The sequence below is a fragment of the Colias eurytheme genome, chromosome 11 (assembly GCF_061535395.1).
Source record: "Colias eurytheme isolate Ceu_HAF_F1 chromosome 11, ilColEury1 Martin Lab GWU primary, whole genome shotgun sequence".
NCBI classification, from domain to species: Eukaryota; Metazoa; Arthropoda; class Insecta; order Lepidoptera; family Pieridae; genus Colias; species Colias eurytheme.
This window is the reverse complement of record NC_142990.1, coordinates 3,900,513-3,913,459: the sequence shown is the minus strand read 5'-3', so window position 1 is coordinate 3,913,459 and position 12,947 is coordinate 3,900,513. Positions and strand designations below refer to the sequence as shown.

The window sequence follows — 12,947 nt, the reverse complement described above, 5'->3', positions numbered from 1 at the left end:
TTGTTGTTATATGTAAAAATGAGGTTGGATTATTGTGAAAATGTATCGATTTCGATTTTCTTCGAGGCTCTATATGTATAAAAAGGATAACTTCATTGAGATAATTTTTTATTTCACAGAAGGACATAGTCCAATGTAATTCGTAATCAGTGTTTATAAATAAAAAACACGTGATCCATGTTGATTTGTTTCTTAATATTGCTCCGTAATATAGTTAAAAAACATAAACAATGTTTAAGTACATAAACAAAGATTCACAGTTAATAAAACACGCTTTTCTTTATCTCCTTACTGATAATGTTGTTGTTACCTTGAAGCGACACGTTTTCCCCATAGAGCAATTCGAGACAACGACATTATTAGAGCGCGATAAAAAATGCAACGTTGCTCTTAGATCACTCTGTCTTTATGACTATAAATTGGTGATTGTCGCCTTATACTTATTTTTATTTATGCATAATTTTGAAAAACTGTTTACTCAGCCATATTATTTAAAAAAAAATAAGTTCAAAATGTCTCTTTAGGCTTCTAATGCCTTTTTCGTACTGCAGTCTGTGTATATTCTTTCAAAAAAGTTTAAATTTTCTCTATTCGGTGATCTATATCTGCCAATTTGTTATACCCGTGAATATTTATTTACTAACAATACTCCGCTAGAATGAGGTTTATGTTTACGACTTTACGAGTATAATTACTATACTTAGCTTTATCTGTCCTATAGAATTAGCGGAATAAATTTTGGGTACTTAGTTAAATTTTTGATGTTATAAATGTGTACTAGTGTTAATATCAATAATAATCCAACAGATAAACATATTCATGACGCACATGTCGAACTACGGCAACGACCGGCTCGCGCTGTACACGTTCGAGTCGGTGGTGAAGTTCCTCCGTTGCTGGACGAACGTGCGGCTCGCGTCCGCGCCGCCGCTCGCGCTCGCCGAGAAGTACTTCCAGCTGCGGCCGGACGAGCTCAGCCCGCTGTGGGGGGTGAGTGCACACATGCCGCTGTACTACACGACACCACATCCCGGACACTCCATACAAAATTATCGTTTTGACAGTCACACAGTAGAGACTGCAAATGTGTGTGTTAACGCTTTATGGTTGGCACATTTTTGACGAGCGTAAAAAAAAATTCGCGTTTTTCTGATGAGATACATCCGTAAACAGCACAATATCTACGAATAACGATAATCACAAATCCAAAATAATAAAATTACTTTAAGTCAATTTGATTAATGTTGTCAATCTTAGTTGCGACTTGCGTATCGTCCCTGTAGAAAAATGTGGACCATTTTTAGCCTGATCGTGCGGTGTGAGGTAAGTGTTTAATTTTGGCGGGAGGCGGAGAGTGTCCGTTCTGCAGCGTTTAGCTACTATTATGTATTCTGTGACGACACTATACACACACATCACACATAACATTATACCTACCTACGCCCTCTCACACACTCACACACCACACAAAGAGAGGAACTTTTATTGTATAAATAAAACAATATTGTAACATGCTAGCATTTAAAAAAAAGCCTTCGAGCAGTCCGTGTACGTCGCACTGCCGTCAACTGCTCGAGCCGCCCGTGTACGGCCGCTCTAACTTTTCATAAATTATGAAACACGAGGATTAAGACGCCTCATGTATAGAAGAATTATTAGTCTTCATAGGATTAAATATTATCAGAAAATGAAGCAGTGTTTCATGATTCTCTTATAAAATTAAATTGAAAAGAAAAGAAAAAGAAAAGAAAAAAGAAAAAAACGTTTATTTAATGGCACATAGCCTCACACGTACATAATTCAAAGCAATTTATACAATACTTATAATACTTACTTACTACAATACTTAAAAATACACATTGAAGTGTGTAGTCTGTGAAGCATGATGCCATTAAAAGGGGAAATCACTCGGTGAACATCTGTGACGTAAACAAAAAAACGTCACAGCACCGATTTTCAGTGAGCCCCGAGAGCAATACTTCGTCATAATATATTTTAATTAAAGAAAAGAAAATAAATACAATATTAATAGTATAATGTAAAATATAGACATAATAATATACTATAATATATATACACACATACACGTATTATAATATATTACATATAAAAGAATTTAATGCATAATACATTAAGTAGAACCACTAAATTGGTAAATAAATATATAAATAAAACAAAGCAATGAAAGTTAAAAAGGATTCTGCTACAATAGGTATATAAACTGACAACCATGGACGTGAACCCAAGGAAAGCATGTTTCGACGAGTGAAGGGCACCATCCTAGCTTAAAAGTGATTAGTTGGTAGAAGAGGTTACAATGCAACTAATGCTGATCTAACTGCGTCTGAATAAGATAGTTTTTGTACTTTAATCTAAACGTTGATAACGATTGAATATTGCGAAACGGAGGCGGCAAGTTATTCCAGCATTTAGTTGCATTGTACTTAAAGCTCCCCCTGAACGCCTCAGTTCGAAACTTATGTGGATACAAGATATACGAAGATGCCCTTGTTTTATATCTTTTGTTTGTATCACGTCCCCACGATAATTTATCATGGAGATACTGAGGTGTAGCTGTTTTCACTATTCCAAACAGTAAGGAGGCAAAATGCATGCGACGTCGATTTTCCATATTCAAAGTCTTTGCTTTGTTTAAATAAGGTGAAATATGACTTCTAGGTGGTATTTGCCAGCAAAATCGAGCACATGCATTCTGCACCCGCTGAATAGCTTGCTTCGTTCTAGCAAATAGACGGTGACCATACACAGTATCTCCATAATTAAACTTGGAGAGAATCAAAGTATCACACAGACGCATCTTAATGTCCGAACTTAAATACCTTTTCAGGCGATATAGTACCTTCAGACGATAGAAACAGTTTGAAACTATTTTACTGATATGCTTTTCAAATCTTAAACCCTCGTCAAAGATGATTCCAAGGTTTCGAACCTCCTTAACGCGCTGTAAGACCGTCCCATTTATAGATACCTCAATACGCTGTTGTTTGTCAAGCTTTTCGATCTGTTGCGGTGTTCCCATGATTATATATTTTGTTTTGGCTGGATTAAGAACTAAAGAATTGTTTTCTGACCATTTATTTATTCGATCCAGGTCAGCACTCAAGTTTTCCAATGCCGATTGTGTTTCACTTGGTGAGAAAGAAATATAAAGTTGAATGTCGTCCGCATACATATGGTACTTACAGTTGTGTATGCAAGTCGTTATATCCCCGCTGTATAAGATATAAAGTAAAGGACCGAGAATAGATCCCTGTGGCACTCCTCTGGCTATAGTTTTCCTATCAGAATACAGTGTTGTACCGTTCTCTTGATTCACCGCCACCACTTGACTACGGTCACTCAAATAGCTTCTAAACCACTCAACAACTTTCTCGCTAAAACCATAGTAAGAAAGCTTTGCTAAGAGCAAGGGTATGTTCAACGTATCAAATGCCCGTGAGTAGTCCAGCAAAACTAAAATGGTGATTTTCCCATCATCCTGTGCAGATAGAATGTTATCCAGTACATCAACAAGAGCCGTGGCTGTTCCGCGCTGCTTACGAAAGCCTGACTGTAATGTCGGTAAGATGTCATGGTGATCAAGATATTCCATCATCTGACTGTACACTGCTTTTTCTAATAACTTAGAGAGACATGGAAGAACACTCACGGGACGAAGGTCTTTAAAATCATTAGCGTTATTATTCTTCTGAATCGGTCGTACTATGGCTTGGCGCCACAGGGATGGAAAAGTACATGAAGTTAAAGAGAAATTTATAATATGGGTCAGAACAGGTAAAAGCTCAGATACAACGACTTGCAACATATCCAAAGATAACCCATCCACACCAACAGCATTAGATTTGAGCCCTCGGAACATCCTCAAAACCTTATCTTCAGATACTTTACTAAATGTGAATTCCGAATGTTTCAATCTATTATAAGTATAATAATTTAATGTATCATCAGGCACAGTATCTCTTCCAGGAACATTTAAAAAATGAGAATTTATTAAGTTAGGGTCTCGTATATGTAGGGGAAGTACAACAGCCTTATTAGGTTTCAAATCTATGTGCTTATTAAGATGTTTCCAGAGAATTTGTGGCTTATCTATATTATCATTAACGTAACGATTATAATATACAGTCTTTTCAGTTATTATTGCATTATTGACATATTGTTTTAGATCCTTATAGAAATTCTCATGATGTGACATCTTAGTAGCCTTCGCCTTAATATGGGCCTCGTCGCGTTTCCTCATCATTAATTTTATGTTGTAAGTTATCCATGGGTAGCCTTTATCACGCGTCAATACTGTTTTATGCGGTGCAAGGAAATTAAACATATCCAATATTGAGGTGGAAAAGTCATTAACTAGGTTATGTATATTGTCATATAAATAAAAGCGATTTGTGTCAAAACTATTTAAATATGTAAGAAGTAGTGTTGAATTTATATCCTTCATGGGTCTGTATGTTATAAGCTTTGGTTGGAATTTATTTTTAATAATGTCCATTTTACCAGAGATGAAGGCATGGCTGCTAAGTGATTTGATGTAATCTATGCTGATGTCATATACCGGAACGGTAGCACATATTAAGTCAAGAAGAGTAGCACTCTCCTCTGTGAAATGTGTCGGTTTGAGAATGTATTGATGTAGATTCATGCTATTTAAAAAGTTTACGAGCTTAGTGGTGTTACAGTGTCGTTCATCTAATAAGTTTATATTGAAATCTCCTAAAAGTATTAAATTATCACACCATATCAAACTTCCAATCGAGTCTACCAGAGCATTAAAAAATATATTAACATCCAACCACGGTGGACGATATGCTGTGCCAATAACTGTATTAATGCCTCGGCAAGAAATTTTTATCCACATTTGTTCCACCTGTGGTGACACTGGGTGTTCTAGAATTTGTACACCAATACAGTTTCGAATATAAAAGCCCACCCCTCCCCCTCTTCTACGAATACTAATGGGACGAGGCAGGTGTTTGAGACTATAGCCTGGTACTTGAGGAGCACGCCCATCCTCACCCTCACGAAGCCATGTTTCATTTACAGCAAGTACGTCAACTGAATGCCTATCGAGTGCAACAAAAAATTCTTCATGATTTGTACCTAGCGAGCCCGGATTTATGAAGCCTATTGCAAAATTACGCTTTTTCTGTTTAACCATCATCATAAGTTTTAAATAAAGAATGAGAACAAATGAAAAGTAAATTATAATAAATATATTTCAAATTATATATTATATAGGGGATATAAAACCACTTAATATACATACATAATAAAATACAGAATTTTAGTTTATAATAATAATAATAAAAGAGTACATTAATGAGCATTGACAGCATCACAGACTCGCACTCAGGCACAAAACTTACACTTAGAAAAAGTAAAATATAATAAATATATTTCAAATTATATATTATATAGAGGATATAAAACCACTTAATATACATACATAATAAAATACAGAATTTTAGTTTATAATTATAATAATAAACGAGTACATTAATGAGCATGGACAGCAACACAGACTCACACTTAAGCACAACGTTCAGGAATACTATTATTAATTGTTTGTTCTTATGGACCAACAAATAACAAATACAAAGCCATACAGTGTATTTAAATAACATGTAATTATAATTTATTAGGGTACTACAGAAATATTGCAAGAGTGAGGGAAATAATAAATCAAAAGAATGTACTATGTTCTCACATATTAAGACAACACCATAATGCAATACAATATTATTACTAATTATATAATATTTAGATTTTATAATTAAATAACATTTCAAATTGAAGTTTTTCAGGTTAAGGAAAAAATAAAAAGTTAAAATTATTGTTATAAGAGTTAAATTGGGCGCATATACATTTTTAAAATTATTTAACGTAGACGTGTTATAAAACATCATATTCATAATATTGAGATAGAACATAAAAATAAATGTAGTGACGACAAACATATCCAAATCGTTTAAGGACAAAAAACCTCATCTATATCTTTTTCACTAGTTATATATACAACTTTTGATTTATTATCTCGCCTGGCAAAAATACGACCTCCTCGGGTCCAGATAAAGCGCCAGTTATTAGACCGGCCCAGTTTTTCGCGAGCTGAATAAAATAAATTACGATTAGAGTACGTGAGATGTTCATTAACATAAAATCGTCGCGGTGCTCCCCCCACCCCCGTATTGGCTGTGTCGGCACCGCGGCGCACGCGCGCCGCGTGCAGTAGTTCGTCGCGCAGATGCCGGCGCGTGAGACGCACGACTATGGGACGCGCGTGCACTCGCTCGACGCTCGTGCTGCCGGGGCTCTCAACCTCCGCGCGCCGTCGAATCCCACGCCTATATACATTCGCTATATCGCGTTCATCGAGAGTTAGTCCGATCTTCTGCGCCAACGTAATAGCGACATGTATCAAGTTCTCGCCACTAACCTCCGGTACGTTCGTTATCTCGATATCGTTCAACAGCTTATCTTGCTCTGATTCATTCAGTTGCTTTTTTAATGTAACAATAGACTCGATATTTTGCTGAATCAGCTCCTGTTCGTGCACGGTGTCCGTATTAACGGCTTCAAGTTGCGATACGCGCTCCTCTATATTGTCTAGCCTAGCGCCAAAGTTGGAAACAAGTGCGGAAAGCTTAGACATCTCTTGTCTGAAACTAGATAACTCGGATCGTAGGAGTTTTATTTCATGTGTAAGTGAAGGTGAATCACTTCGAGAAGGATTTGCGTCCGGGAACTCGTCAATATCCTGGTCTTGTGTGATAATATTGTCTACAGCTTTTGCAGTGCTTTTCGGCTTACATTTATGGCAAACCCATTTATTTATACGCGTTTCGGGGCTTAGGTTACAACATTGTTTATGGTAAGTACCGCTGCATTTGTTACATTTAGCTCCATCTGCCGCCGAACAGAACTTACCACAGCTAGAACATTTATTAGCCATAATGATTAGTTATAAGTGTTGATCCCCCAGTTGTTGTAATATCGACTAGATAGATGGCGTGAAGATAACGTTGTGATTGTATGATATAATATGAACTTTTTAATATTTGATATCTTTAATATTAACAGTTGGAGGCATGAGATTTTTAAAATGAAAGGCCTTCTGCCAAAAACTATAAATAAATCGTTCCAAACCTTATCTCCAATATGATTAAATGTTCATCAGCTGTTTGATTGTAACTGCCGTTACATCAGCTGTTTGTCAGCTGAGTTAACCGTTGAGATACGTCCACTATAACACAACAGAACACTGAGATAACATTTATCGTGGTAGTATGTGTTAGAATTAATGTTTTTGTGCACTTTTTAAACTAGTAAATTACGTATAATTAATTAAAAACTGAAAATTCCGCAGAACAGTAACTGTCACTCTCAATGTCAGATGCTCTCTGCGCTCTAAATTGCAATATAAATGAAAATTTCATCCCCATTTTTCTGTTCCGGTTTAATGCATCATCCCAAGAACTATAAGTCGTAAATTTTAAAAGAAATACCAAGAGTAATAAATAAATTTTGCTCCTCCCGAGTTTTCCGTGCAATCAATTTTTCCGCCAATGTTTTTCAGCTTAAACAAAAATTTATATGCAGCTTATTACCGGGATATTGTTTTAACCCGTTGCGGTTGTCGCGGCTTTGAATTCGGCTCGTATGAAAATGGCACGAAAATTGTGAATAAATTCGTTGGCGTGTTGCACTCTGTGCATTGTTATTATAAATTATGCATTTCCACTAAATGACGTTAATATAACACACCTAAATATGTAAGCCAAATGGAATGATCGTAGAAATTCATCGGGAGTTCGTAGATTGAAAGCTATTAAATGTTCGCGTTATAACCTCTCCAATATACGTAATTGCCCTTTATTCAACGTGATCCTTAGCTAATACTTGGCCCACTCAATAGTCGAGTTAGGCTACAACTCCAGATATTACAACATTGAGATCGTTTATATCTTCTCTAAATTGAATCCTCGAAACGTAATAGTTGTTTTGATACCTACAGACTATACAGTATTATATAAAATACTATTTACTTAATTTCTTAAGTGGCGATGCCGCTTTGTTCATTAACTTGAAATAGTATCTTTCTTTCAAATAAATGTAACGTTATTCGTCACGGCACGGACCACTTTTTGCAGCTAAATTAAGAGAAAAGGCCATTTTTTGTCTTGAAATGTATAATTAATTAATAACACTGAAGGATCACTGCCAGTTAACGACTTTAGCAGACAAAGTAAATTGAAGTGGCTATAAAAACAGATTTGTCACGGCTATCATTTCTCTTTTGCAATCTGCCTTATTTAAGACTTATATTTTGATTATACTAAAACGTGGAACATTTCCAAATGAAATATTTTATATAGGTTATAAAATAAAAATTTTCCTGTTGATATTGTGACAGGAAAATGTTGTAAATTTCAGTACCATGTCCGCGAGAAGGTTGAATGAATTTCATTGTTTTTTTGTGATAAATTTTTGTATTGTCCACGGGATCATGCAGTGCTTATAAATACTTATTGATTAGCATTTTATTGACAAACTTAACAAAAAACAAAGTAATAAATATAATCTTGACCCTATCCAGCTAAAAATTAATAATACAGACTACGTTTATATTAAAAGCAATTTTATGAACGCCCATTGTATTGTTAAACAATATTCCTACCGAGCTTTCAGAGAAATCTCAAATTATAATGCATTTTATCCAACAGAATCGTAGGTATTTTTTATGCGAAAGAAAGTGAAATATTTTTGTTAAAACAATTTGAAAACCGTCCGTTGATTCGATTTGTGGAATTGATTTTGTGCGTGGGTTTTTCCTAGATATAAATTCAACAACTATGCCCGGCACGGCTGGTTTAATGTATTAAGTTTTTATATCAATTGTTATGAAAAATATTAATTCCCTCTGGGATTAATCGGCTGAATCGGAAATGGATTGCTTTATGTAAACTTCAAACGTGGATATCACAATGCAGCTAGCGAGGGCTACATTCAGATCTTCGTTATGATTAAAATCATACATAGGTTTATAATTTTATTAAATGAATTTCCGACACAAATTCGATTATTTATTAATTCAATCAATTAGATTTATTTGATATAAATTTTCAATGGTTACAGAACATTTCACGATTTACAACTCCCTGTCGTGAACAACAATTTATATTCAAAAAAGTTTCTCTCGTCGTATCATTACTTCATTGTCAACTTAACCTTATCTAGTAAAATTATCCGACACAATAAAATACCATTTTTTACACTTGTAATAAAGCTACGTATCTGTAACACTCATATCCATACTAATATTATAAATGGTATGGAGATATTTTGATATCCGAGAAAGGACGTAGGACGTACCTTTTATTGTGAAATATGTACCACGGGCGAAGCCGGGGCGGACCACTAGTTTCTACATAAATAACAAGACACCCCTTCCAGAATCCGTGCGACGACATCCGGCATCGTCGCATCTGGTCCAAAAGCAAATGGTGCGACACACTACCAAAGGTGCTGGTCATCGGGCCGCAGAAGACCGGCAGTACAGCTCTATACACTTTCCTGGCTATGCACCCAATGATGGTGCCGAACCAACCGAACCCGGTCACGTATGAGGAACTGCAGTTCTTCAATAATAACAACTATTTGAAGGGATTGGATTGGTAAGTCATGTTTGTATACTGAATAATGATATACTTATTAATTTTTGTTGCCAAATTAATAATTATTTATTATCTGGAAAAACATTAATTGTGACCTCTGAACTCTTTTTGTGTAAAAAAACGATTCTTTCTTTCTAGCTATTCTAATTATTGTACACTCAATTTACATTTGATAATCATTTCAATTAAATATATGCAATGTCGCTTACTGTATTCATTTATATTAATTATTAAGATATTGCGATAAGGTTTCCTATTTAACTCTGAAGCTATATACAGATATACTATATTTCTTATACTATATAGAGCTTTATTATTACTACCTACTCGTTCTTAGTACTTACTGAGATTATTATACACATAACTATTACCCCAGTAAAATTTGGTACACGTGCTTGCTTCGCTTATTCCGTTATGAATTTGAACTCCGTATTTAAATAGCCATTCTCGAGTCCTTACATTGTTGAAACCGTGCTTTCTCTAGCTTAGCAGTTTATGTACTTACGATTATTTCACTAATTAGTAAATATTTCTCTATAATTCACGTCCTACGATATACGTAGTAACTATATAATTAATCTGTGCTAATATTGCGAGTATGGATAGTTGTATCATGTATGCACATTTGTTAGTCTTTCAAGAAAAAACTGCTGGATGGATTTGGATGAAACTTTACAATGATATAGATAGATACAGATAGATACATCAGAATAACACATGAGTTATAGAAGTACTACATTTAGCTCGCGGATGAAACCGCGCGGCATAGCTACTCTATTTATATTATCTAAATGCACATAACGACCTCTTCCAGGAAAATTTATGAATAGGATAGTTCTGAAGTTATAAGCAATAAATGGCTCGGTCACATCTGCCTTAAACGGTTTCCGTACTCATCACCAGAATATAAGCTAAATCGTATCAATATAACGCACTGTACGTAGAGACGTCAGTTAATCCTTTTTTCTTCTAACAAAAAATATAATTTATAACTTATTAATAATAATATAGTTATTGTATTGACCAATACAAAAGGTATTATAGCATTTTTCGAAGGTCGTTATTCTGCGAGTTCAAAAGAAAAACAATTTATTGTACATTATACACCGAATTAAGTCTAGACTTCAAATTTAATCAGATGTTTTGTAAAACAAATTATTCTTTCTGTATAAAAATGTAATTTGAATATAATCTCTTTAGATTATTCTTTCAAGTAATACAGCGGCTCTTTCAATTTCGTGTCGACAGCTTTGTTATTTATCTTTTAAGTTTGTCGATAGCAATTATTGAAATTTCGTTTTGATTTCACGGTTCTATGAACTAATATTTTAAATGTTCAATCATAATAAAATAAAGTTTGCATGTATAGCGTAGTTGCTACACGAACACTCGGATGAATCGGAAAATATGACGTACATATATTAAATGAAAGCATATTTAATAAGCTTTCTAAAAATAGCAAATATTTTCCAAATATGTTTAAAACATAAAAATAATTGAGGTTGAACTTTAAATGTAATGTGCGATTTTTTTGCACCCGAGTGTAGTGTTACTAGCTCACGTACAAATTTTATAGGGATCACAATATGTATAACATTTTGTATGAATATATAAACAAAACTTATTTATATTGGCAGATAGTCGAGAGCCATAAACAATCCATAATAGCTGAAGGTTGTCTGAGATGAATAGAGTATTACGGCGTGTGTCATAGCAAACCTTTTTATTCATGAAAATATTAACATTACGAGTTTGTGAACAAAATATACTAAAAACTCGTCTTATATACTTACTTATCGATTAATGAATATTTTTAGTACCAATTATTTGGGCCAGTTTTACGACTAGATGATATGCTCTGCTTAGCTTGTTTTTCAGTTTACATATTTAGTATTAGATAGACTATCAGGGGTATAAGCAAACAATGAAACCGGCCCTTACTCTAATATTGGGTATGGATTGATTGTACAAATAGCACTTATTTTGATTGCGTTCTATTTCTATTGACAGTATTATAATTTTCTATAAATAGAAAAGGTAATGTACACGTGTAACAATAAAACAATTGTACTAAAAATACCCTTAAAGATATGACGATAAAATCAACACGTATCTTAGTATATTCATCAGCCCGTCTTCATAATTTTAATCAAATTTGTCGGGTTAAACTATTCCAATATGTTCATGAGGTTATAAATCTGTGACACACTGTAAATCGAAGGTCCAATCTCTGGCGTGTTTGCACATCTTGCGTACTTTGTTCGCTTTTATGCATTTTATATGTAACGTGTTTTATGTCTGCTACACGGGTTGTTACATTGTGATCAATGTTGACTGTAAACAAATGTGGACATGACTGGCGAGTTTGGCTTCATAGTTTTGTGATTTTTTTTTACGTTGGTACTCATAATATGTTGAATTATAATATTTAGACTTCGTTGAAAGATAAAGGAATCTTGTTGTGTGAGAAGTAATTTGTTTCATTGAAATTTGTAGTACTCAATCCTGCGAATTCTATTTGCTGTACGGTTTCTCGGTACAATGATTACCGTGTAAGCACTGCAGTTAGCATCGCTCTTGGTAATTGAGTAGCACATAGCGAAAATTGATCCTAGAGGTAGATAAGAAATGCCCCTGCACTTTATCTTTCAAGGTGAACGCTGGCTTACGTTTATGTTAAAGAATAGACTATTTTATGCATTTAATAACAAGTAAAATAAAACTCTTCCACAGTTTATATAATTTACAAAATTTTATAATTACCTGAAGTTATTAAGTCACTAAAACTTTTTTATTAAGTTAATAAACTCTCCCTGATTTCGAACCCTCAAATGTTTTGCCCAAAATCACGCGACCCCACGTAAATCTTCGCTATATTCCAAATTACATCCCTTCGTTAATAACGCCGGTAGGTCGTTCCTACATAGTTCAAAGTTTTGATCGTATCATAGGCATTCTCATGCTTTCTCATGGAAATATCGTCGCACCTCCAACCTACATACATACAAACTAAGCGGGTCAGCGTAATTGTTCATCAACCCCTTTAGATTTAAATGACGCCTATCGATCCGAGTGAGCACGACAGCTTTTAACGAAATAGTTTTAAAATGGAACTATCGAGCGGATAGTATGAAGTTTGCTTGTTAATAGTAATGTAATGAAAAATAGTGCCGCTCCCGGCCTCCTGCACTTAGCGTCAAATGGTATTTTGTCTAGCACTCTTGAAGAGCGCATGTTTAAGAATAATGT

At 34.5% G+C, this 12,947-nt stretch overlaps 2 protein-coding genes across 3 annotated transcripts in view; one reads left to right on the top strand and one right to left on the bottom strand.

The window, feature by feature from the left end:
- sfl (N-deacetylase and N-sulfotransferase sfl) overlaps window positions 1-12,947 on the top strand; it is a 124,094-nt gene that overhangs the window by 96,054 nt on the left and 15,093 nt on the right. For both annotated transcript variants that reach the window (XM_090106803.1, XM_090106802.1), the window contains exons 10-11: window positions 808-990; window positions 9,478-9,698. In XM_090106803.1, the coding sequence (XP_089962929.1) occupies window positions 808-990; window positions 9,478-9,698 (404 nt within the window). The remainder of the gene's footprint in view (window positions 1-807; window positions 991-9,477; window positions 9,699-12,947) is intronic.
- LOC149904448 (uncharacterized) lies at window positions 5,409-7,411 on the bottom strand. The gene has a single exon (XM_090107405.1). The coding sequence runs from the start codon at window positions 6,974-6,976 to the stop codon at window positions 5,993-5,995; it is 984 nt and encodes a 327-aa protein (XP_089963531.1). The 5' UTR covers window positions 6,977-7,411; the 3' UTR covers window positions 5,409-5,992.

Coding starts and splice junctions, on each gene's coding strand:
- LOC149904448 (XM_090107405.1), bottom strand. CDS start 6,976: ATGGCTAATAAATGTTCTAGCTGTGGTAAGTTCTGTTCGGCGGCAGAT.